This window comes from Salminus brasiliensis, chromosome 19, assembly GCF_030463535.1.
Source record: "Salminus brasiliensis chromosome 19, fSalBra1.hap2, whole genome shotgun sequence".
In the NCBI taxonomy this organism is placed as follows: Eukaryota; Metazoa; Chordata; class Actinopteri; order Characiformes; family Bryconidae; genus Salminus; species Salminus brasiliensis.
Window position 1 is genome coordinate 7,121,435 of NC_132896.1, and position 23,967 is coordinate 7,145,401.

Sequence of the window (23,967 nt, forward strand, 5' to 3'; positions counted from 1 at the left end):
TGACCAGGATAATATATGTTTTCATTTGATTTGAGTTTCATTTGATTGACCAGCTCATACTGCTCAAACTGGTCAACCAGCTTGGTTATGCTGGTCAACAAGCTTGCTGACTAGCTGGTTGAGAAGCTTGTGGTGGTCAGGCTGTGTATGTTTGTAGACCAGCTAAACCATCCAACTTAAATGAAAACATACCTTATACTGATCAAAAGATTTTAGTGCTTCACACATCCCAGCACTATTATATAATACTCCCCATAATTCTATAATACAACTGTAATGTGCTTCAATGTGATCAGCTAATTGCATGCAGCACATTTGTGACCTTTCCTGTGAAACTTATAGAGAAGAGTATGCGCAGCACAGCTGCCATCCCCCATCAGAGGGGTTCAGAGAAATCCTCCTGTGAGGATTAACACTATCTAAATGCCAAACATGATGACATTTCAGACTCACAATAGAACTGCAGGCACTGTATTTTTTGTACTGTGGTCATTTTAAATCAGATGCTTCATCAAAAGTTATAGATCTTCATTTTACAATTTTACTTATATTTACTGAAACATGAAGTCGATTTTTAGAATAATGGGTCTTTGGGCCCTCATAACTTTTCATTTTGTTTGACTATTCATCACATCTATAAGACATAAAACATACTTGTCAAGTTTAATCACTTTACTTTGCAACAGCAGGAATTTTCTGGTGCAACCACGAGTTGTGTCCACCCTGTCACGGATAAGCACAGTAATTATAACTGACGTTTCTAAAGTACCGTAGAAGTAGAAGGAGTCATTTTCAGAGTGATAGCATGTCCCCTTTTCAACAGTACTTCTCATAGCGCCTCAAAATAATTCAGAATTATGTTTTATATTGTAAAATTATTCTTAGTTCCCCAAACACCAACAGCAACACCCAACATATTTGTACAGACTCTTGACGCATTGTTAGGAACGATAAATCAATTGTAATGGTTTGTTTACCTTGAAGAAATTACTGATTTATTTTAATAAAATATGAAGATGGCGGGGTGGACATGGCCATGAGAGAGTGGACCAGAATCTGACAGGGTGACCAACAAGCAGTAAGTTAGTAAGTTAGGTAGTTAAACAACAACTAGAACAACAACAGCAGCAAAACAACAAAGAAAGGCATGTATATGTCTACCAGATCATGCATGCGTCCAACCTGTGATAGCAAGATGCGTGACAGGGCGGACAATTGTAGCTAAAATTGTGGAAGAGATGGTTGACCTACAGTTGTTAAATTGTTCAAGATGACTTTGTTTTGTTTTAAAGATAAATATTAGATTTTAATTCATTTTATCACAATTATTTTAATTACCTTGATATTTTAACATGACAGGGTGGACATCTTAAGCTTGACTTCAGCAAAATATGGAGGCAGTGTGAGAAATATTAAGTGTAATGAATATTCTTAATGATGATTTTCAAGCAGGTGTCCTTAGTTCCATGAAGATGAAGCAGTATGAAGGTTGTGTGTCACAGGTGTTAATGGTTACTTTCTTAAAGGGGCGGTTATGCAAAGATGATATGGTGGCAAGGGTTTCTCAGACACGCAATAGCTTAATATTTTTATAAAAATGGCTAATTAACAAACATCGTACTGGTTGATAAATGGTTAATAAAGTGGTTGGTGTGGCGCTATGGACAACACCACTACCTGCCAGTGAGCTACCACACTACGTGGGAGACTGGGGTTTGATTCCCGGTCTGGGTGACTATGCTGCGCTCCACCAATAAGAGTCCTTGGGCCAGACTCCTAACACTACATTGCCCCCGCCTCTGTAATACGAATAACCATGTAAGTCGCTCTAGATAAGAGCATTAGCTAAATGCGTTAAAAGTATAAATATACTATATTATAATATATATGATATAATATGTGATGTAACCATTTAGCAATGACATTCAACTTCAACTTCTTTTAAAGAAAACTGTATGAAATGTAGCAAAAATATTTTTTACATTCCTGAATATGTATGATATTGTGTTCTTTCAAAGTAAAACTTGAAAAAGGTATTGTGATGTAGTGTTTGTATGAAATTAAAACAACTATGCTGCAGACACAAAAGGTATGTTATATTATTATTGACCCAAGTACGGAACAGCTGGCACAGTAATATTAATAACAATGACACAAATCTGATTCTATCTACCAGCAATAAATTAGATACCAGTTTTCTTATTCTTATTATTCAGTTTACTATTTCAGTAACAGCACAAAGCAAAGAACCACTGGGGGTCAATGGCTGCCAGATAATATCATATCAATCCAACACCTGTGCAATAACGGACATAAACAGTTCAACTGGAGTCATCTTTATTGTGTCATGACACTGTAAACCACCATATGGATATTACATAATGTGATAATAATAATAATAAAAATAATGGGCAAGTTGAGTTACCTTGACTCAGAACCTGAAGGCATTCAATGGCCTGGATGACTGAAAAGATACTTTACAGTAAGGAGTTATAGACCTGCTGAGTTTCAGTGGCTATTTTCAGTCTCAGGGTGAACTGGTGGTGAGTTCATCCACAGTGTATATATGCCCTTTAGCCTATTCAGGCCATTGCTTTGGCAATGCCTAGAAAGGGTATTACAAGGTTGGTCTCTAGCAACCACCTTAAAGGATTACCAAGCATAGTGGGAAAGTCTAGAGAAGCACAGTATGAACAGTATGAACAAAATATTAGCAATTTCATTATACACTTAAATTTGGGTTTGGTTTGAGAAGAACCCAAAGTGACCATATAAAATTTAAAGATTTCATTCATCTACAGTGGCATCTGGCAAGGGGTGGGATCTACATATTAGGCAGCAAGTGATCAGTCAGTTTGTGAAGGTGATCTGTTAAAAGCAGGAAAAAGGGGCAAGGATAAGCATCTGAGACATATCGACAAGAATCGAACTGTGATGACTGGATGACTGGGTCAGAACACCTCTAAAACATCAGGCAGGGGTGTTTCTGGTATGCAGTGGTCAGTACCTACCAAAAGTGATCCAAAAAACAGATCCTGGGCTGTAATGTGAAACTTGCTTTTTTAACTTTTTTTTTTCTCAGAAATGAATTATAATGATAAAAACTGACCCCTGTTGTATATGCTCAAAGAACTGTGGGTATCTGAGAGTCTTGAAGGATACATCAGTTGCATCCTTCAAATTGCTGTAATTGTGGGCTCAATTTCTGGGCTGTATCTGTAAGGTCTTTACTTTGGAACAATAAACAAAAAGTCACACAATGGATATTATGCTCAAACCAAACTGGCTGAAATGATGATTTTCTGTGAAGCCCTTAATGCGGAAAAGCTTATTACACTATCTAATAATAATAAAAATAATAATAAAAAATAAATAATAATAAATAAGTACTAAAAGTTTGTAACACACTTTCAGCCCGCTGACAGGCTTTTTGAAGGGTTAATATTAATAAATGTGATATATTCAGAAACACCACAATATAAAAGCCACATATTTATAAAGCAAGTTTGTTTGTAATTTATATACATTTGAAGGTTGATCACGAGCACCTTAAATGTAAATCTATTAAACTTATTAAATGCAGTTTTTATGTGAATAAACCCTAGAAAACCGTTAAGCAGCTGGTTTTTCAGGTAATGCTGAGCAGTTTAAATGCTGAAGGGTGACAGTGCGTTAAACTTTAAGGCATGCATTTGCATCAGCTTGCCAGCAATCCGGTGAAATCCTGTGTAGAACCACTAAAATATGTCCTCACATTTGTCTTGAATTGAAACAGCTTTCCTGAATACTAGCTAGCTTTTCAGAATAAATGCAGAAACTTCATTTCTGTATTCTGGAAATGTAATTCCAGTAGTTCCATTATTTATTTATTTTTGCAGAGCCTCTAAAAGAAGGTAAATAATATTTAAATATGTTTTATATTTAAAACATTCCCTTAGTTTAATAAATCATCCCCTTATTATTTAGAATAATTGATTTTTAAATTCTCTGAACTTCTTATTAAATTGTGGAACTTTCTATTATATTGTGGAAGCGGTTTATTAAATTGAGGGAATGATTTATGTTTATTATTTTTTTTTACCTTGATACTCTATCTAAGTGGTCTTAATTTTCTATTTTTGACTTTTTTTCTTTTTTTAATTTGACTTTTTTAAATTTCTGTAGTTTCTCGGGTTTCACAGTTTGATGGTTGCTATGGTGACGTGAAGGACGTCTCAGCTGCCCAATCGGCGAGCTGCCTGCCCGGTGGCTTTTTACTTTCTGGACCTGGATTTGCCACCATAGTGTGCAGATGTCTCACTTCACAGCAGTAAGCTTGAATATTCTGAAAGAGGCTAAAAGCGCAAATCGGAAAGAGTAGGCAGGCTATTGGGATAGCTTAGCTAAATTACTGTAAGAGAGGGCAAAGCGAATATATTTGAGGTCATCAGTAAATTAATCAGTCAATTATATTTTTGTTTAATTTTATTCAACACTTTTTAAACACTTAAACCGAATAATAACAGTAAGCTAAGATTTTATAACAGAATTATCATGAAAAACATTAAAAAAAAAAAAAAAGTAGGACAACTCCGCAGAACCCCGTTACGAACTGAGAGCCAATCATAGCGTGCGGGAGGCGGGACCTGTCGGAAAGCAGGTGGGGAGTGGAAACGCAGCGCTTGCGGACCCGGCGCGCCGGTGCAGCACAAGAACATCAGTGCTATGGATTTACAGAACAATGCCCAGACAGAAAGCGACTCCGAGGTGTACTTCTCGTCTGTCCCGAAAGATCTGCTATGCAAGCAGAAAGAGCAGGAGAAACTGTCGGGTGTTGTGAAAAGCGTCCACCGCAAACTTCGGAGAAAATACATTGAAGGTATGCGGCTAGCCTGCTAACCGTTAGCTAGCGCAGTTAGCTAGCTCCCATGTCTGGGTTGGTTGCCATGAAAAGACGGCCTCGAAAACAGCGAAAAGTTGGTACAGAAGCATGAACAGTGCAATTATGGCAAAAGTCTGTTGGTCTTCTTTGTTGCCATCGAGTTGTCAGGCCGAAAATAGCGTCAGCTCTCTGCTCGTTAGCCAGTTAGCTAGCTGCTGTTGTCATTTCTGGCTTACCTCGCTAGCTTAGCTATCTAGCTACTTCTGCTGATGGAGGTCTGGAGCTTAGTTGGTTCCTGTTTTGCTGTTTTCTGTTTCAGAGCTGCTTGAATGTGTCCCGTTTTGATCTCGATTTATACAACCTGCAGTTCATGATAATCAAGTGGAGCCTTAACCGTATATAACAGTGGACACTTTACTAAAAGTTCAGTTACAGCCTGGTAAAGAGGATAGCTGCGTTTCTACGACATGGTTCTTCAAAATGATGAACTTGCTCAGTTGACATCTGTTGCGCACATAAATCACAGCTGACGTTTCCAGGTTCTGCACTGTGCAAATTCAGGCCGGACACAGGCTGAGCCTGGTCTTCGAATTCAGACCAAAACCAGACCTGACACAGGCTGAAATTGAGGATTTAAGATCTGTCACAGGCCAAACTTGGTCTGCAAATTTAGATCTGAAACAGGCTGTCTTTGGTCTGAAAATTCACCCCTCATACAGGCTAAACTCGATCTGCAGATTCGGGCCTGACAAAGGCTACACTCAATCTGCAGATTCAGGCCTGACACAGGCTACACTCAATCTGCAGATTCAGGCCTGACACAGGCTACACTCAGTCTGCAGATTCAGGCCTGACACAGGCTACACTCAGTCTGCAGATTCGGGCCTGACACAGGCTAAACTCGATCTGCAGATTCGGGCCTGACAAAGGCTACACTCAATCTGCAGATTCAGGCCTGACACAGGCTACACTCAGTCTGCAGATTCAGGCCTGACACGGGCTACACTCAATCTGCAGATTCAGGCCTGACACGGGCTACACTCAATCTGCAGATTCAGGCCTGACACGGGCTACACTCAATCTGCAGATTCAGGCCTGACACGGGCTACACTCAATCTGCAGATTCAGGCCTGACACGGGCTACACTCAATCTGCAGATTCAGGCCTGACACGGGCTACACTCAATCTGCAGATTCGGGCCTGACACGGGCTACACTCAGTCTGCAGATTCGGGCCTGACACGGGCTACACTCAGTCTGCAGATTCGGGCCTGACACAGGCTACACTCAGTCTGCAGATTCGGGCCTGACACGGGCTACACTCAGTCTGCAGATTCGGGCCTGACACGGGCTACACTCAATCTGCAGATTCGGGCCTGACACGGGCTACACTCAATCTGCAGATTCGGGCCTGGCGTGGTGCAAGTCAATCTGCAGATTCGGGCCTGGCGTGGGCTAAAGTCAATCTGCAGATTCGGGCCTGACGCGGGCTAAAGTCAATCTGCAGATTCGGGCCTGACGCGGGCTAAAGTCAATCTGCAGATTCGGGCCTGACGCGGGCTAAAGTCAATCTGCAGATTCGGGCCTGACGCGGGCTACACTCAGTCTGCAGATTCGGGCCTGACGCGGGCAAAAGTCAGTCTGCAGATTCGGGCCTGGCGCGGGCTAAAGTCAATCTGCAGATTCGGGCCTGGCGCGGGCTAAAGTCAATCTGCAGACTGAACCCAGTCTGATCTTGGTCCACAGATTCAGACCTGACAAAGGCTGAACCTGGAGGTCTGAAGCTTAGTTGGTTCCTGCTTTGCTTTTTTTCTGTTTCAGAACTGCTTCTGTCTGCAGATTCAGACCATGTTCAGTCTGACACTGACAAATTAACAGACCACTATGTTCCCCTCAGTCTGCTAGTTTCCGTCTTATCAGGTGAAAAATAAAGTCTTGTTCTGTCTTAGGTTTTACAGTAACTCCTTTCTCAGAGCGGTGGGTGCCAGCAGTCTTCTACTGACACCTCAGTACTATTTGTGTAAATTATTACAACACTACAGAAATAAAGAGTTCCTGAAAGTGTGTCTTGTGTTTGGCGTGTATGCCCCTGTGTATGATACAAAGGTATCAGAAACCTACAGTGCCCTCCACTTTTTCCTCTTAACAAATAATAATTGATTTATTAAAGGGAAGCAAGTGAATGGATCATTTTGGTTTGGTTTTATGAGAGTTATGAGAGTTCAGTACATGGATGTGACAAACCATCAACCTCAAACACTGTTGTCTCTTTTCACACTGTGAAAGTCCACAACAGAGTTGTAAAGCGGGCCAAATCTAAATTCCCCAAACTGTCATGCAACAGTGGCTTCTTATTTAGCGTATTAGGTTTATGTCCCTAACATTTACATACACCCAGCCCATTTGTGAAAGGCTAAAAGCTAATGCAGGGCCAGTCAGAGAAAGGATAATAGCTGACTGGAGGAAACTCCAAGCAGGAAAGTTGGTGGAGTATGGAAACCAGGGAGCAGCTAAAATGCTCAAAGCTACTGCTAGACCTATCGGAGAAAGCAGAATGGCTGACTGGAGGAAACTCCAGGCCAGGGAGCAGCTAAAAAGACTAAAAAGTGACCAGAGGAGGTTGGGGGATTAAGGGAAGCTGGGAGAGGAAGTGGGTGCTGGTCTAAATGAAGGTTGTAAATTTCGATAGATGTAAGTAAACTGGGTTGGTGGCATTAATTTTAAGGATCTTTAGCACTGTCACATTTCTTTAGGCACATCTTTGACATTTGCTCCTCCTCTCCAAAATGGTCCCAGTTCAGTGCATTAGGTTCTGAAGTCCTGAAGACCCCACTACTTCACTTCTCAACTTCCCTGCTCATTGCTTCACAGCTCAGCTCTATAAATCGGCACACAGTAGTTCATTCAGTTGACTCCATGATAGGATAATAAGGAAGGCATGATCTAGTCTGCTGGGCATTGTGGAGTGATATTCATACTTGGGAGGCCCTGCAGTTTGTTCCATTCCCTCTTGTTGTCTAATTTTCTTCCAAATCTGATAGGGCCTGTGTTTTCCAGTTGGTCATGAGACTGCTGGCTGTTTCATTTGCTTGCACTCACAAGTCCTGATCAGGTTTTTGTGAGGAAAAGTTTACTTCTAGATGTGCACCCATGAAGTGCTGTTTTTTTTTTGGATGTTTACCTAATACATTAGGCAGCTGTTTGAGATTTTTGTAGAATATGTATTGAGATATTATTGGTGATTGTAATAAGCTGACACTTGTGTTTAGTGATCTTGGTGATTTTGCTGGGTGTCTGTCGTCAAATGCAAGGTTAAGTGCTGTCACACATCAGCTGTGGATTAGTGCTGACTTGTAAGAGTAGGTAAACATTTTACTTTAATTGTTGCAATGTATTTGATTGCTGAGATCGAGCTATTTACCAAAAGCAAATACGGTAGTAATTGAGTTATTTTGCAGTAACTGTAACTTAAATGCAAAAAAAAGGCTAAAATTAAAGTAGAATGGGACGTTATCATGGATGTTGGCTGTGTATCGCTTTCATTGCACTTAAAATTTATGTTGTTTTTCACTTGTTGACATCATTTGAATCTGGAAGTTGTTCTTTACATTGAGTCAGATTTTCATGATGAGTGGACCAATAGAAATGCTCCAAAATGACTAAGAATAAAATCCTTTTACATTGAGTTCCATTGAAGGTTAATAAGATTATTTTCCCTCTCCTGTAAAGTTACCATTTTGAGGTTGTTGTTTTGTATTGTTTTGTTTTTTTTGCAATGACTGCAACAATATATTTTGGTCATATATTAGTGTGAATCTTCTGAGCCTATGTTAAACTTTTAAAAATAAATTATATGATATGATAAATTATATGATATGATATTTAGCTGATACTTTTATCCAGAGCAACTTACAAGGTAACTCGTATTACAGAGGTGGGCCTATGTAGTGTTAGGCGTCTTGCCCAAGGACTCTCAGTGCCCTAGCACTGCATAGCCAGCCAGACTGGGAATCAAATCACATGCAGTGGTAGCTCACTGGCAGGCACTTATGTTACCCGTTGCACCACACCAACCACCGAGCTCTTCTTAAAACCTATCATAATTATTTAGTGATTTTTCTTTTTGCTGAAAAGTTTGGTCATATTTTATTGATGAGCCGTTTTCATGACGTGTAACCTATTATCTGCCATAAATTATCAAGCATTTCTGTCCAACTGAGCATAACCCCTGTCCCCTTGGCTGCAGTGGGGGACTTTGACAAGATATGGCGTGAGCACTGTGAGGACGAACAGACTCTGAGTGAGTATGCCTTCGCCATGAAGAGTCTCGCAGACAATCACTGGGCCAAGAAAAGTGACGGAGAGGGGCGCATTGAGTGGTGCCGCAGGTGAGCAATGATGGACCGCGTTCTGTTCAGATTTTAGCTTCTTGCTCCATGGTGTAAATGGTGACGCTTCACAGTAACGTCTTATGAACAGGATGAAACTCATTTTTCCCTTTCTTAGTGTTTGCGAGGAGTATTTCTTGGATGGGGGGATGAAGAAAGTCTTGGAGAAGGATGAGAAGGCTGCGAAGCACGCTACTTCTTCAAATGGAGCACCTTTAAACACTCAGGCAGACTCCTCTTTGCCCAGGTGTGCTAATGTTTCTAGTATATATTTTTAGTTCTGAACATGGATTAAGACTTTCTACTGACATATCTGAACGGTACAGAACTAAACTTCTTTAAAAACTGAAATCAGCTCCTACATTTGTTTTGTACTAATGTAGAAAAATGTTCTCAGACAGCAAACGCTGCTTCTACAAGACATCTACTGCTTAGTTAACACAGCACCAGCTGTAATTCTGTACTCAGTAACTGTAAATACTTGGTGTTTTTTTTGTCTTTTGTCTTAAACTCAGTTTTAACTCAAACCTCCGATTTGAGAAGATGCGTCTGCTGGATGTAGGGAGTTGCTTCAACCCCTTCTTGAAGTTTGATGAGTTCATTACAGTTGGAATTGACATAGTGCCTGCCGTTGAGGTATGTGTATCTGAGTGCTGACTAAGCATCATGTCTTCGGTCTTTCCCTAGATTTTTAGACTGACCCTTGGTACTTTTAGGGTATTTTCAGCAGATTCTGAGGAGATGTTGTTGTTTTTTTCTCTGTTTTTGGGGGAAAATTGAGGGATTTTCTTCTTTGAGGGTATTTTGCTGAATCTTTGTTGCAGCATTTATCTTAGATTAAGGATTATATTGACAGAATAGAGAGAAAATGCCATTAGGCAATATAATTGCATTTCTGTACTCAGTATGTATCAAAAAACATGTTAATAATGTTATTACTTCCTGGTAATAATGGGGAGTCTAATGTTGATCTTATTACCATTGGCATAAAAATCATTAGGTATAATGAGAATAGGGTAATTTTTTTATTCACCTAGGTTCAAGTATAGATTGCTGTATGGAGGCTGGTGCCAGTATTGTCTTACAGTACTGAGCAGTCATGAGCTGAAAGTGTTGTATCTTGCACACAACCTTGAGCGTTTTAATGCTTTTATACAACAGTTTGGAAAATAAATAAAGTAAGAAATAAATCCCTAACAAGCAGCTTGTTGCTACGTCACAGTAACAAACTCCATTCACTAATTGCACAGCCTGCTGTTCCTTCTCCATCTCCTTATGCAGACCAACACCTTAAACTGTGTTCTTAATGCATGGCTGGAACTTCACTATTGTATAACACTAAATAATGGCGCTTATCTAATGTAGTAGTCGAATGCCGCTTCTCACAGGTGAGAAATAAATAAATCATAACCATGTTGTTTCCATTGCCTTTGTCCTTCCTTTTTCCAGAGTGTGTACAAATGCGACTTCCTCAACCTGCAGCTGCAGCAGCCCCTACAGCTGGCCACCGATGCACTCGAAGCTTTCCTGAAGCAGCTGCGCGGGCCCATCGATGCCTTGCCAGCGCAGCTATTTCACGTGGTGGTCTTCTCACTGCTCCTATCCTACTTCCCCTCTCCATACCAGCGCTGGCTTTGCTGCAAGAAGGCCCACGAACTGCTGACGCTGCACGGTCTCCTCCTCATCATCACGCCGGACTCCTCGCACCAGGGCCGCCACGCGCTCATGATGCGCAGCTGGCGCGTGGCCGTGGAGTCGCTGGGTTTCAAGCGATACAAGTACGTCAAGTTCTCGCACATGCACCTGCTCGCCTTCCGCAAAGTCTCAGCCACCACCACGAGTGACCTGGTGAGCCACAACTATCCAGAGATGCTCTACATACCGCAGGACTTCAATATGCTGGAGGACGAGGAGGGCTTCACAGACTGCCGTGAGCCGTCGCGCTCCGATTTTGAGGATGACCAGCTAGCGCGTCGCTTCGCAGAGCTGCCCGACGCTCCTTACGACTCCGACTCTGGCGAGAGCCAAAGCAGCTTGGCGCCTTTCCACGAGCTGGAGGACCCTATTCTACTGCACAGCTGAACCCCACTCTCCACTGCTGAGCTTTGCTGCCCTATATCAGCTGGGCTCTCTTGCTCACCTTTTTTTTTGTTGTTGTTGTTTTGTTTTGTTTTTTAAATACGAAAAACAATGCAGTTTGCACAAAGTATGAAGATGATGTTTACACAGATGACCCCAAATGGCACATCTAGTATGGTAAAAGACACTGGGGCGAAGTCCTAGCGTTCAAATCCCAGCTGTGTCATGTGCCATCTGGGGGTTCATGTGAATGCACTTGGCAGGGTCCCTCCCTCTCTCCCCTGTTGCTAAGTGCCGCCCTAGTCAATCAGGCTTTGGAGTGATGGCGGGATTGTGAGTGATTGCGACAGTTACTAGCATTCTTCATTAATGCGCATCAGCTAAGCCTTCTCAGATTGTTGGCGATGACGTGTGATGGGGAGAGAGTTATTGCAGTTTTAATTGACAGATGACTAAATTGGGAAAAGACGTTTACACTTGGGTGGTATTGATTCTTTTTACTAGATGAAAGACACTGTGTTTTACACGTTTAAACATATCCACAAGACGTAAGGAAGCTGATAGTTTTATAACCGAAAGGGGTTGATTTTGTAAGCGAAGCCGCTGAGTGAGCTCAGGACAAAGGATTTGTGTGCTCAAGTCCTCCTTTGTCTTACAGTGTCATCTGGACGGGATTTGTCTTAAGCCTTTTGAAGTAAGATAGATACTTTTTGTATTTGTACACAGTCAGTGGCTAAAATAGAATAGTTTGACTAGTTACTCTACAGAGTTTTAGCACTGTTTGATCATTTCATGATAGGTTTGCTGCTGTTGGACACTGACAGTAGCTTGTACAATTTTAAACAAGCATCTTTGGTATAGACTTTGCCAGTGGTATTTGTAGCATTTTATGTGTTCAGTAACAACACATAGGCTCTGTGTTCTTTGGCTTGCTTATGTGACACTGTGACTGTAACTGTTTTCTAATGAATCACTTTACATGGTACAAATCATGCGAGGTAGTTGTAATTCAGAAGAACAATCTTGGTGAAGACTAAGATGGGAGGTCTGTTTCGCCACCTTTGGTGAAACCCACCCCCCCCTCCACATAGAAGTAGTCCTCGCTGCAGAACTAAAAGTCTAGTGAGTGGAGTCGGACCACATTCAGATCCTCTCGCTGTGTGTTTTTATTTGTGTAAAACCACGCAACTTAAGCAGAGAGACATACGGGTTTCTGATAAGGTTTATGACTGGGCCATTTAAGGACGTAACTTCTACAGGGTTTGTTTTGGCTGTATGCTTTGGGCCAATGGGGTCATGTTGAAAGGTGAACTCTTGCCCAAGTGCTGTGGAGTTGCTGCTGAGTAGCTTAAATGACGTCACTGACTCTTTATCACATCGTTTAATGTGTCAGAACTTATTTTTATGCTTACATAAAGTCGGTGTGGGTGGACAGCAATCAATTATTCAAATTTACAGAAAATCTATGTTTTATGTCCTCAATATTTGTAGTATCAGATCAACATGGAAATGATACACATCTAAACGTGTCAAGGTGTTCATACAATGTTTTATTACAACATTAATAATAAAATTGCATTAAAAAATATAATAATATTAAGGCTATAATGCCGAAATATGTTGCAGGGCCCTAACATTTGCTTCTGACTTAAACAGACTGTAGCGGAGTCTGTTTCCTCACGTAGCAGTCCGTTCTGGTTCAATCCAAGGACAACATAATCGGGGGGGAGTGCTGGGTCAGATCCAGCTCCACTTTCTAGACTGTTGGTTCTGCAGTGAGGGCAATCTCTCTTTGGGGGTGTTTGAATGGATGTTGTATAAAAACCTCTGTTATCTTCTGATCAAAGCAGTGAGTTAGCTGTGAACTTGGTTTTGTGAGATTACAGTTCTAACCTTCAGGCTCCTGTCCTTGACTGGATACTCATTTAGTGATATATACGCGGGCTGGCTTTCTGTCCTCTTTGCCAAGCCTTTACCGAATATTGATGATGATCTGTTACTTTCAGTGACAGTTTTCAGAGCAACGTGTGATTCGCGAAGACGCATACCAATGTCTTAAGCTACTTATGATTTTGATATTTACTGTATGACTGATTTTACATCTCATTAAAGCTCTTAGTAGCTTTTAGATGCATACGTCAAAAACGTTCATTGCTGAAACATATTTGTCACGCAGGTTTGGAGAGTATACTTAAAGCCAAACCTTTCAAAGTGGTGGTGTTTTCTTCTTTTTTGTTTTCCGGGATGATTAACCTCAATGAGGGTTTTCTCTTATGATATCTTATTGCGTAATTGTGCCAAGTGCTTTACACCCCCTTTGTATTTCACTGTGAAATATAGGCAGTTTCTTTCACTGCAGGAGTTGCACTTGTTTAAGAACACTGTCTTTACTGTCGTTTAATAAGAGCTGTTTGACATTGTCCCTACGTTTTCACAAAAATAGCAGCAATACCTCCATAGTTTCCAGTGGTACGTTTGTCATCACAGGCCAATTTCAGACCCAGTTTCTCTGAACGTATGGCGATGCGCTCAGTACACAGACAATTCAATAGCTCGTATTAACCCGTCAGAGGAGAGTGTTCAATCTCGGAAAGCTTTGTTTGAGCGGATGCATAGATTGTTCCAGTCTGAAAGTCGAAATCAGTTTTAAGGGTGCCAAAAATACCAGCGCTTTGTTGTAGTTTGTGTAGAGTGATTTTCGGAGTCCGTAGGACAACGGTGAAGGCACACCGTGAAGCCCGGGTTCGCTTGTTTTGATGTATTGAATCGGTTCGAGAAATCCTTTAGGTGCCTTTTAGCCCAAACTGTAGTATTTTTGCATCTGCGAGAAGAATGAGAGTAAGAAGAAACATGGTTGTGGCTTGCTGCTTGAGGATGGACAAATCCTGAAATGTTCTTAATATCAGAAACCAAACTGAACTTTTTAAAGAAAAGGCTGGCCTTTAACCAGCTGGTGAGAATTAACATCACTAAATACTGTCAGCCACTTTAATCGCATTAGCAATAGTATTTATAGGCCTTGTGTTTAGTGTGTATTTAGTTGAGATGAGAACTTTGGACGTTTTGCAGCAACAAGAAGCTTTTTATCGTGCTTTACTTGACGTGTTCATGAATTGCTCTGCCTTGTCTTCCCGTGGCCCTAATTAATCCACAGTGTGCATGAATAGTTTCTCTTCAGTGTTTGACTTCAAGATTGTTGGTGTGAGTTGTTGTATGTTGCTCCTTTTATAATTAAATGTAAATGTTGGCTTTAGATGCAAAAAAAATACATTTAAAAAATAAATAAAAACATCAACTTTTACATTTGACCTGGCCCTGCGTGTTTATTAGTTGCCTGTGTTTCTTTCAGTGGTTGCCCACCTCTGTAGTGCTGTAGGTGCTGTAGTCCACATGCAGCTCTCAGTTCTGTGTGTTGTGTTGTCTTGTTTGTTTGACCTCATTAGCTAATGATTAAGTCCTTTATGGTCTGGATTTGAATTCACATACCACCTCAGCAATAATAGAGCTGACCTAGAATCAGTTGGTGCAGCCATGACCCTCATAGACTATACCTACAGAGGTTTGTAGACGCCTGCTCCAGGAAATCAAGGGCAATAATAGGGAGTTTGTTGTCTTTTTGTTGCAGGAATGGCATCTACTGTTCTGCGGAGGCCTTACACTAGATTCTGGAACATTGCAGTGAGTTGGATGGCTGGATGATTTAGTTATAGATCGAAAATGCCATTCAGACTTATCCAAGAGGGGTATGGCTGGAGATCCAGGCTCTCTAGCAAAGTCAGTTCCACTGCTCCACTGCCCAGTGATGTGGGGCCATATACCCCTCTGTCTGCTGGATGGCATTGGGTGATTAAACAAGCCGTGCAGTTAAATGCTTGTGTCAGTAATGGGTGCACTATAAAGAGGCTAAATTCACTCATTTAAAGAAGGGTCTGGATACTTTTGTATATGTGGTGTAACGCCTAAATGTCAAGACTGACTACAGGACTGGAAGGAAATAATATACAGCAAAATACAGAAGTTTGGACACCCCTGTTCAAGTGAAACATTTTATTCATTTTCTCAGTAAAAATAAATAAACAATAAACAATAAAAAAGGACTGCCTACATAAAAATACAATCGTTTTCCTCAAATAAATAATAAAAGTGCAGTGTTTCTCTATTGAGGAGAACTTCTCTACCAGGGGTGCCCAAACTTTGACACATAACTCTGTAGCGCATCATTGAAAACTGAGCATGAAAAGGAGCCAAATGAGGAACAAAGGGAAAAAATAAAAGGGGAACTGAAAGGAAACCAAAAAGCTGGACTACTAAGGAGTAGCTGTGTGTAGGAGTAGACTATATTTCTATATTTCTGTTTTAAAACGTACGTAACAATAAATTTCTTTACTAACTTTAGAAAAATAATAATAATAATAATAATAATAATTTTCTGTTAATGTATAGAGTTTTTGCACAGTAATGTATATTGTCTACATAAACTATAAAGAAAAATATATACATAAACATGCTTTGTTAAACTCGTTACAGGTTTTGCCATGGAAGGCGCCACTCAAGTGGCCCAGGACTCCATAGACCTGGCTGTGCTGACAGTGGCTGTCTGTAAAACCGTGTATCTGGAGAGTAAGCATTTAACAACACTTAAATATATACAAATAAAATATATATATTTTGTGTGTGTGTGTGTGTGTGTTTGTGCATTCTAATTTTAATCATGCATAAATCTTTTCTGAATTTCTTAATGACTGATGACATTGTGTTAAATGTTTACAATGAATGGACCAATAGAAATGCCTCAAAATGACCTAATATCTGTTTACATTGACTTCCATCAAAGTTAAGAAGGTTTTTCCCTTCTCTTGTAAAGTTGCTATTTTGGAAAGACAAGGTTTTTGACTGACAGTGATGATACATTTTTACAGGCCCCTAAAATATCAGCAATAGAGACTAATATCCCTTTTAATGAATAATTCCTTCAGTTTAATATGTAGTTTATATAAATGTAATAAAATGTTCCCTCCCCTTGAATTATGTATTTAATTTAGAGGGAAAATGTATTTCATTGAGGGGATTATTTATGAAATTGAGAGAAAGTATTATTAAAATTTATAAAAGATTTATATCTCTAAAATATTTTTTTTATTTTACTATGATAGTTTAAGGCCTCTGTGCTGCGATTATGTGATGTCGATATCTTTTATAATAATTAATTAAATAAAAATGATTAACAATAATACATCATAAACAATGTTTTTTTCAATATAGAATAATAATTATAGGAATATTATTGTATTATAATACAGGATAAAAACACAGGGTGACTTTAAGGGCATCTTCTTTCTATGGGAGGCGACTTCACCACCACTAGGGGAGGGGAGGGGAGGGGAGGGGAGGGGAGGAGACGAGACGGGAGGGGAGGGGAGGGGAGGGGAGGGATTAGCGCTCCTCTTGTCCCGGCCGGCTTTCCGTAGCTATTTACAGATGCAGGATAAACGGAGAAGAAAGTTTTGAAAGTAGTTCAGTGACTGGAGGTACTTTCAGCGCTCCTGTACAGTCGCTCATATACACGATGATTTCCATCCTTAAGTACGACCCTGCTGTCAGAAGCTGCCCAAACCCGGACAGGAGGAAGAGTCCTGTCAACTTTCTGTCAAAATCCAGCTCCAGCTAATGCTAATGCTAACGCTAACGCTAGCTAGCGGCTAATACCGGCAGCGGACCGAGTTAACGCTGCTTCAGCGGGAACACTGACTGTGTTAATCGGCTACTTTGGTCTAAACGTCTTTCGGAGGTTGTGTTTGGATACTTACTGAAGCGGGGCAGACTGATTTCTGCGGGTTTGACACTTTTGCAGGCTGTAAGAAGCGGAGGATAGGAGGTGTCCGGCGCGGGCCAGCGTGGACTAGCCTGTCTGGGTGGCTGCTCGTGCGTTTCACGCTGCATTTCTCCTCACGGGGTAAAGAATGGCTGGAGATGTTCCTCTGAACTCTGAACGATGAGCTGCAGTGCACAGTTCTGACGCTTTAACCCTCCCCTGAGTCAGTTTGGGGGTGTTTTAGTGACCCAGAGACTTACATTTGATTTGGCTGTGTGTTTATCAGCTGCATGGTGTGTGGCTGCTCTTTCATTTCCATGGTCCTGCCCTCTTCCAGCCCACCTGTAGTGCTGTGGTCCACATGCACTTCACAGTCCTATGTGTTGTTTTGCTAGTTTGACCACTTGTGCTGATGGTTTGCTAATGAAGTCCTTCTCAGGAACATGGGAGTTGGCCTAGGATCAGTGTTTGTGACCATGACCCTCATTAACACCTGAGGAATCTGATCTGACATCAGTTTGAGAGCAGACATGTGCAGGCTTTTTCGTTACTGCGTGAGCCATTCGCTCTATGCAGCGATGACCAGACTTGAGGAGATCAATAAAGGAGTCAGTCTGTCAATGTCCATTCATTACTTGGGCTACTTGTCCACGCTTAACTTGCTTGTGGCCATATGCCTGGGCCTGTATGTGCGCTGGGAGAGGACTGCGCAGCCTGTGCTGCTGGTCATTTTCATCCTGGGCCTGTTTGTCTTGGGGATGGCCAGCATCTTCTACTACTACTTCAGTATGGAGCGGGTCAGCCTCTGTCTCTTCCACCTGTGGTTGGGCTTCCTGCTGGGCTTGCTGTGTTTCGTCAACGGGCCTTCCTTAGAGGCAGACCTGAAGGAGCAGGTCACCTGCTACATGCTGCTGGCCAGCATGGCGATAAGAACTCTGTGGGCTCTGGTGGAGCGGGTGTGTGGTTACACCAGGCACCGACCTGCTCTGTTGAAGTCTGCCGAGGCCCTGGAGCTCACTGGCTTTGCTGTAGCCAGCACCACCCAAGTGGCCCGGGACTCCATGAGCTTAGCTGTGCTGGCGCTGGCCGTGGCCACCCTAGTCGCGGACTTGCGTATGAAGTCTTTCCTGGCTCTTCCCAACCTGATCTGCTTCTCCGTGGTCGCCGCAGTCTTCTTCTTCAAGTCTCTGGGGGTGTCTACGAACCCCTATGCTCTGGCCTGCTTCCTCAGCCGGCTGGTCTGTGAGCCCCTCCTGGACATCTACTTTAGTGGTCTGTCTGTGACTGAGCGCTGGGCACACTTTCTGAGGAGAGGAGGTCTGTGGAGGCGCCTCACTCTCCTGCCCCTCCTGGCCATCGAAGTGGCCTTTCTGGCGCTGTCGGCTCTCAAAATGGGCAATCTGGATCAGTGGTACATCATCATCCCCAGCTTTTCCGTCTCTGGTGTTTTCTGGATCATCTGCCACATGGTGTTCTTGGTCACTCTCTGGGGCTTCCACAGCAAGCTGAGCGACTGCCAGAGGGCGTGTGTGGTTCAGAGGGCAGAGCCTGGCAAGCTGGACCGGGTGATGGCATCCAGGGGCATGCGGCACTTCTGCCTAATCTCTAAACGCCTGGTGCTCTTCAGCCTTGTGTCTACCATCATGCTGGGAGCCCTGTCATGGCAGGTACGTTAGTGCGCTGCCTGCTAGGGCAGTTTGATGTTAGAATTGAGAGTATGTTGCAACTTATTGAGGCAGTATATTAAGAGTATTGTTGTACTGATAATGTAACATGGCTAAAGATTTTGCTTTATTCTGAGCATAACATTACATTGATTTATCAAAGAAAAGCATTATAAAAATATCAGAAATCTAATTAAACCGTGAGTCTGAGAATATAGGCATTGTTATGCTCCTAGCATGCACATATGTAAGCTGTGTTCAGGGTGACAACAGACACATATTGAGGCACCGTAGTGTCATCGCATCAAATTTTACATGTTACACCCTATTAGAACTGCTAGTACATTGCAAGTGGACTTCTACATAATCATATGCTTTGCTATATACTCTAAGAACACTAATAAGATTGGCATGTTTTATTCTGACCCAAACTGTTGGATTACATTACCTTGATTTATCAAAAACACCCACAGGAACACTTAATTGGAGCTGTGATTGGTTGGTCAGAATGCATACAATAAAAATACTGATATGACACTTCAGGGGAGCATTATAAGACTTTCTAAGTCTGTATTCAAGTGCTGCCTCAGAAAAGTCTCCAAAAATCTCCTTTTTCCACTTCCAGCCGTCCAACAGTCTGTTCATTAGTGTGTTTCTGCTGGTCTTGCCTCTTGAATCTCTGGCTTACGGCCTCTTCTATGAGCTGGGAAACTGCCTTGGAGGAACGTCTGTGGGCTATGCAGTGGTCATCCCAACCAACTACTGCAGGTATGTATAATCTCTGGCTTGCTAGATCTTGAACGCTCTCTCTCCTCTCACTTTCAAGCAGGAGATATTTTTATGAGCTGTCATGATTCAGCAAGTGTTTTCTTTGTCTGCACATTTGGCCCCTACACCTATCCTTCTCTATCGTTACCCTGTCTCGTTTCTAGCCTGGATGGTCAGCCCACACTGCTGCCCCCTGATCAGGTGCAAGAGCTGAACTTGCGCTCCACGGGAATGCTGAACAATGTGCAGCGCTTCTTCTCCCACCACATGATTGAGACACGTGGCTGTGACTACTCCACCAGTGGACTGACACTGAGCGCGATACAGGCCAAACTCCGCTCCTTCCTGGAGGCGCACACAGCTGATGGGCCGCGCTACGACACCTACATTCTCTTCTACAGCGGGCACACACACCGCACTGGAGAGTGGGCTCTGGCAGGTTAGAGTGAGGAGGGTGTTATGAATTATAAACAACGGGAACAGCTAATTCTCATTATGTGCTCTTATAGCCTTTTAGTACTGTCATTATGAGTGAATATATGGTATCGGGAGGGTCTCTGAGCTGCTAAGTAAATGTGCCCAATGACTGGTGGAAGTGGGGCTCGGTATTAATTGATATTTTAGTTTGTAGAAGGACAATTTTAAAAACATCTGGTCTGTTTTTTTTTTTCCCTCTCATTAGGCGGAGACGTTGTTCGCCTGGATGAGATTGTTCAGCTCTGGAGGGAAAAGAATGCTGGCTTCTGCTCTCGTCTTATTCTGGTTCTGGACACGGAAAACTCCCTTCCATGGGTGAAGGAGGTGCGGAGGGTACCAGAGGTGTACGTAGCCGTACAAGGGGCCACACTTTCAAAATTGACGGACCTGGAGATCCAGGATGCCCCCCAGCTCGGAGATTTCACCTCTCAATGGGTGGACTTCAACTGCAACCCCGACAGCCCTGTCCGCTGGGCCGAGCGGGGACGAAGCGTCATGGCCGCATACGGTCTCTCAAGACACTGGGGGGACTACAAGCTGCACCTTCCTACTGGAAACGATGTCGCCAAGCACTGGAAGCTGTACTTTCCACGTTTGACGTACCCCGTGGTTCAGCTGGTCCACTGGTGCGGCGCTCTGAACCTGTTCTGGCTCTGCAGCATCTGTCTGCGCTTTCTACGGAGGGTCAAACTCACCTGGTTCCCTCCAGCAGTGCTTGACACTGGCCAGGGCTTCAAATTGGTCAGGTCATAAAAACGGACCGTGTGCTGTCACTGTAAACAGTGTCAGAATTTAGCAGGTCCTAAGACCTGTCATATCATTGCTGTCGTTCCCAAACCTCACAGCTCCATTTGTTTCCCCCCGGTTCTTGTTTTGTTACAGCAGAGGAACAAGCCAACATCATACAACCATTTGATTTTCACAGAGGCGTATTACTGTTAAGCACAATAAAGAGAAATCTTCAGCATGATGTTATTATGAGATCTTAAGTCCTAATTATGAAATTAACATCTTGGTTTTATGAGAATCTTATTATTGTGAGATTTTATACAATAAAAACAACAAATGTTGTAATTATGACAACACCTCAAATTAGTGTCTTGTTATTATGAGACATTATCTTGTAAAAAATTAACAATATTTAACAATACTTCAGTGTTTGAATACCACTAAATACCAAAATACCATTTCTACTCATTGGCACTAAATTTTATACTGTGACCTAAGGCAAGCTGAGCATGAAGTAAAATTTGGTTAACTGTGCCTTTGGGTCAAGTCAGAGAGACTGTATCTTCTTATTTGGTAGCCTACGGTCATGACGCTGAGCCATTTCATGAAAACTGATAAAGATATTTGTTGTTTTTTGAAGTATGCTGTTTGTACAACATATCTCAACTAGACATTATCTCATAATAACGAGATAATTAACACCTTATGTCTCATAATAATTCTGAAGGTTATTTATATTTTGCTCGGCAGCAATGCGCCTCTGTAAGTTTTAGATAATTGTATACAATAATTCTGATATTCTTGTCCTGTGCACCTTCATGGGTTTGGAATAATTTGTAGGAAACTGAAAGGACCCAGTTCACTTTAGGATCTTAGTTTTAAGATCAGCTTTTAGCATTTAGCATGATGCTCGCTCAACCATTTAAAAAAATCTTTGGGAAGCCCAGCCCTGAGCTGCAGATGGTTTTTAAAATGACTGATGAAGCATGACCAAAGTTAAAGTTATAAGTTATAAGACCAAAGTTATTATAAATATATATCCATTCATTTTTTGCAGAAAATCTGGCAAATTTTCTAAACAATTAAATACGTTCTATAATTTATTATTTCTTGTTCCTAAAATACATAAATAATTGAATCAAACATGAGACCTTCTACTAGGGGTGGCCGATATGGTAACAATATTATATCACAATATTTAAAGACAATTTTATGAAATGTAGAGTTGACAATGTGACTATTTTATTGTATCATGATAAATTCTTGTGTTCTTGTGATACACACTACACTTTTGTAAGCATATAAAAAAAACAACTACTATTCAAATACTCTCTCGTGCTGAGTAGATTGATTTATATTCAGCATCTGCTGCACTTGATTTAATTAAACAGGACGAATGACACTCCCTGTAATGAAATGTGCAGTTGGTCAGTGTTCTTTAAGCACAATATTTACAACTCTCTTGCTTGTATCACAATTTTGATAAAATATCATCATATTGCCCACCCCTACCTTCTATATTCCAGCTTAATATTTAAATCTACCCTCTAAATTATGATTAAGTATAAAAGAAATAGAAATAGAAATAAATCAGGAAAAATATGATTCCAAAATGTTGAGTATGTTTGTATGTTTTCTTTATTAGTATTTTTTTGGGTAATCAAAACTCTGGCTTCCCATCATGATGAACCGAGCACTAGACATGATCTGATGTTACTGAACTCGTTACATGAATGGTTTTCCTGTTAAGATGCTATCTTTGTTTTGGGGATACAGGTTTTTGTTACGACAGCAATGAAAATAATTGTCTGATGACCCTCAGCAGCGGCAGCTTTTAGTTTTAGTGACTATGGTGTGGTAATAATTTTTTATCTCAGGAGTGAAGGGAACCTGCGTGTGTGTGTGTATGTGTGAGTGTGTCTGTGTAGGACAGAAATGATCTAAAATTAACTAATGAGAATGAGTAAATGGGAAACTGCATGTGCTGAGGCCAGAGGTGGCCTGCACTGGCCACCATTGCTTAAGGCATAATCACCAGCGCTTGTGCCAAAAAGCACAACATTTCATTTCATTTCATTCGTTTTCTTACTTTATTAATCTTGCTGTTACACAGCTTACAACTACTGCTATTGAACCTTTTAACAGTTTATAACCATTTTAAACACTCGTTCAAGGTTTGGGGTTTGGGGTTTTGACTTTGACGTATTCATGAAGACCGTACATCAAGTCTGGCTTTGAGGGTTACTGAATCACCTTGCTTTGTCAGTATCATTTGCACCAGCCATCACTTCCATACAGTATAAAAGATACTCAGCTGGTCATGGTTTACCATCTCCGACAAACTGTATAGCTTTAAAAGTGAGGAAGATCTGAAAGACGAGTCACTTCAGGTTATAGGCCACTGGGGTCCTGAATCAGATCAGATCGGATCAGATCTCGTTTTTTTTTTTTACTAGATGTTGATTATATTTATATTGAAGTATTTTGGTAGTAATTAGTTTATTACAAGGTATTTTACCCCTTTGTAAAGTTTGATATTGATGCTTTACCTCACCAGAAGTGTTTGGCTTTAAAAGTAATGTAGTAACACTGTGCTTGTTTTGTACTGACAATGCGGCAGGACCAAACCAAGATAATGTTTTAACCAGCTATTTTTTTTATTCTCCTTTGATAATCAGTACATATCCCAGCACTTTTGCACCAGAGTTACAACAGATACGATCTGTGATTCACTGCTGAGAATGTACAGAGATAGAGTTTCCAGATTTTCTGCCTCGATATCACTGTTAAGGAAGATTTTCTGCAAAAAATTCAGCTCCTCCTTGAGGTAGACTTAGTAGTGTGCACAAGCTGGCATGTACAGTATGTTAAACTATACAATAATACCCCTCGCCCCCCAAACAAGTGCCTTGTTATGGCCTCTCACTGATAGGCCTTCCTATAGAGTTACTGACTGAAGATGATCTGCATCAACAGCTGTTGATTAAGTAATGGACTAGCTCCCAGATGTATGAGGCTAACGGTTAATCTGTTGGCTGACTTGAACGTAGCAGTGTAACATATGCAAGACATGTGAACTGTCCAGGCTGCTCTAGGGTGATGTTGACCTGAGTAAAATGCTGTTTACTCGCGTGCATGATGTCAGCTTTACTGAACATGTTTTTCCCTGAAATAAAAAAACACTCCTTTC

General features: G+C 41.4%; 2 protein-coding genes across 2 annotated transcripts; both read left to right on the top strand.

Moving 5' to 3' along the window:
* Positions 1 to 4,647: 4,647 nt before the first annotated feature.
* samtor (S-adenosylmethionine sensor upstream of mTORC1) lies at positions 4,648 to 14,628 on the top strand. Its single transcript, XM_072664024.1, has 5 exons — positions 4,648 to 4,858; positions 9,107 to 9,248; positions 9,367 to 9,495; positions 9,764 to 9,884; positions 10,698 to 14,628. Exons 1-5 carry the CDS (start codon positions 4,705 to 4,707, stop codon positions 11,328 to 11,330), a joined length of 1,179 nt encoding a protein of 392 aa, XP_072520125.1. The 5' UTR covers positions 4,648 to 4,704; the 3' UTR covers positions 11,331 to 14,628.
* Positions 14,629 to 16,818: 2,190 nt separating this feature from the next.
* tmem168b (transmembrane protein 168b) lies at positions 16,819 to 23,967 on the top strand. Its single transcript, XM_072664054.1, has 4 exons — positions 16,819 to 18,806; positions 19,429 to 19,571; positions 19,736 to 20,010; positions 20,254 to 23,967. The coding sequence occupies exons 1-4, from the start codon at positions 17,670 to 17,672 to the stop codon at positions 20,799 to 20,801; spliced, it is 2,103 nt and encodes a 700-aa protein (XP_072520155.1). The 5' UTR covers positions 16,819 to 17,669; the 3' UTR covers positions 20,802 to 23,967.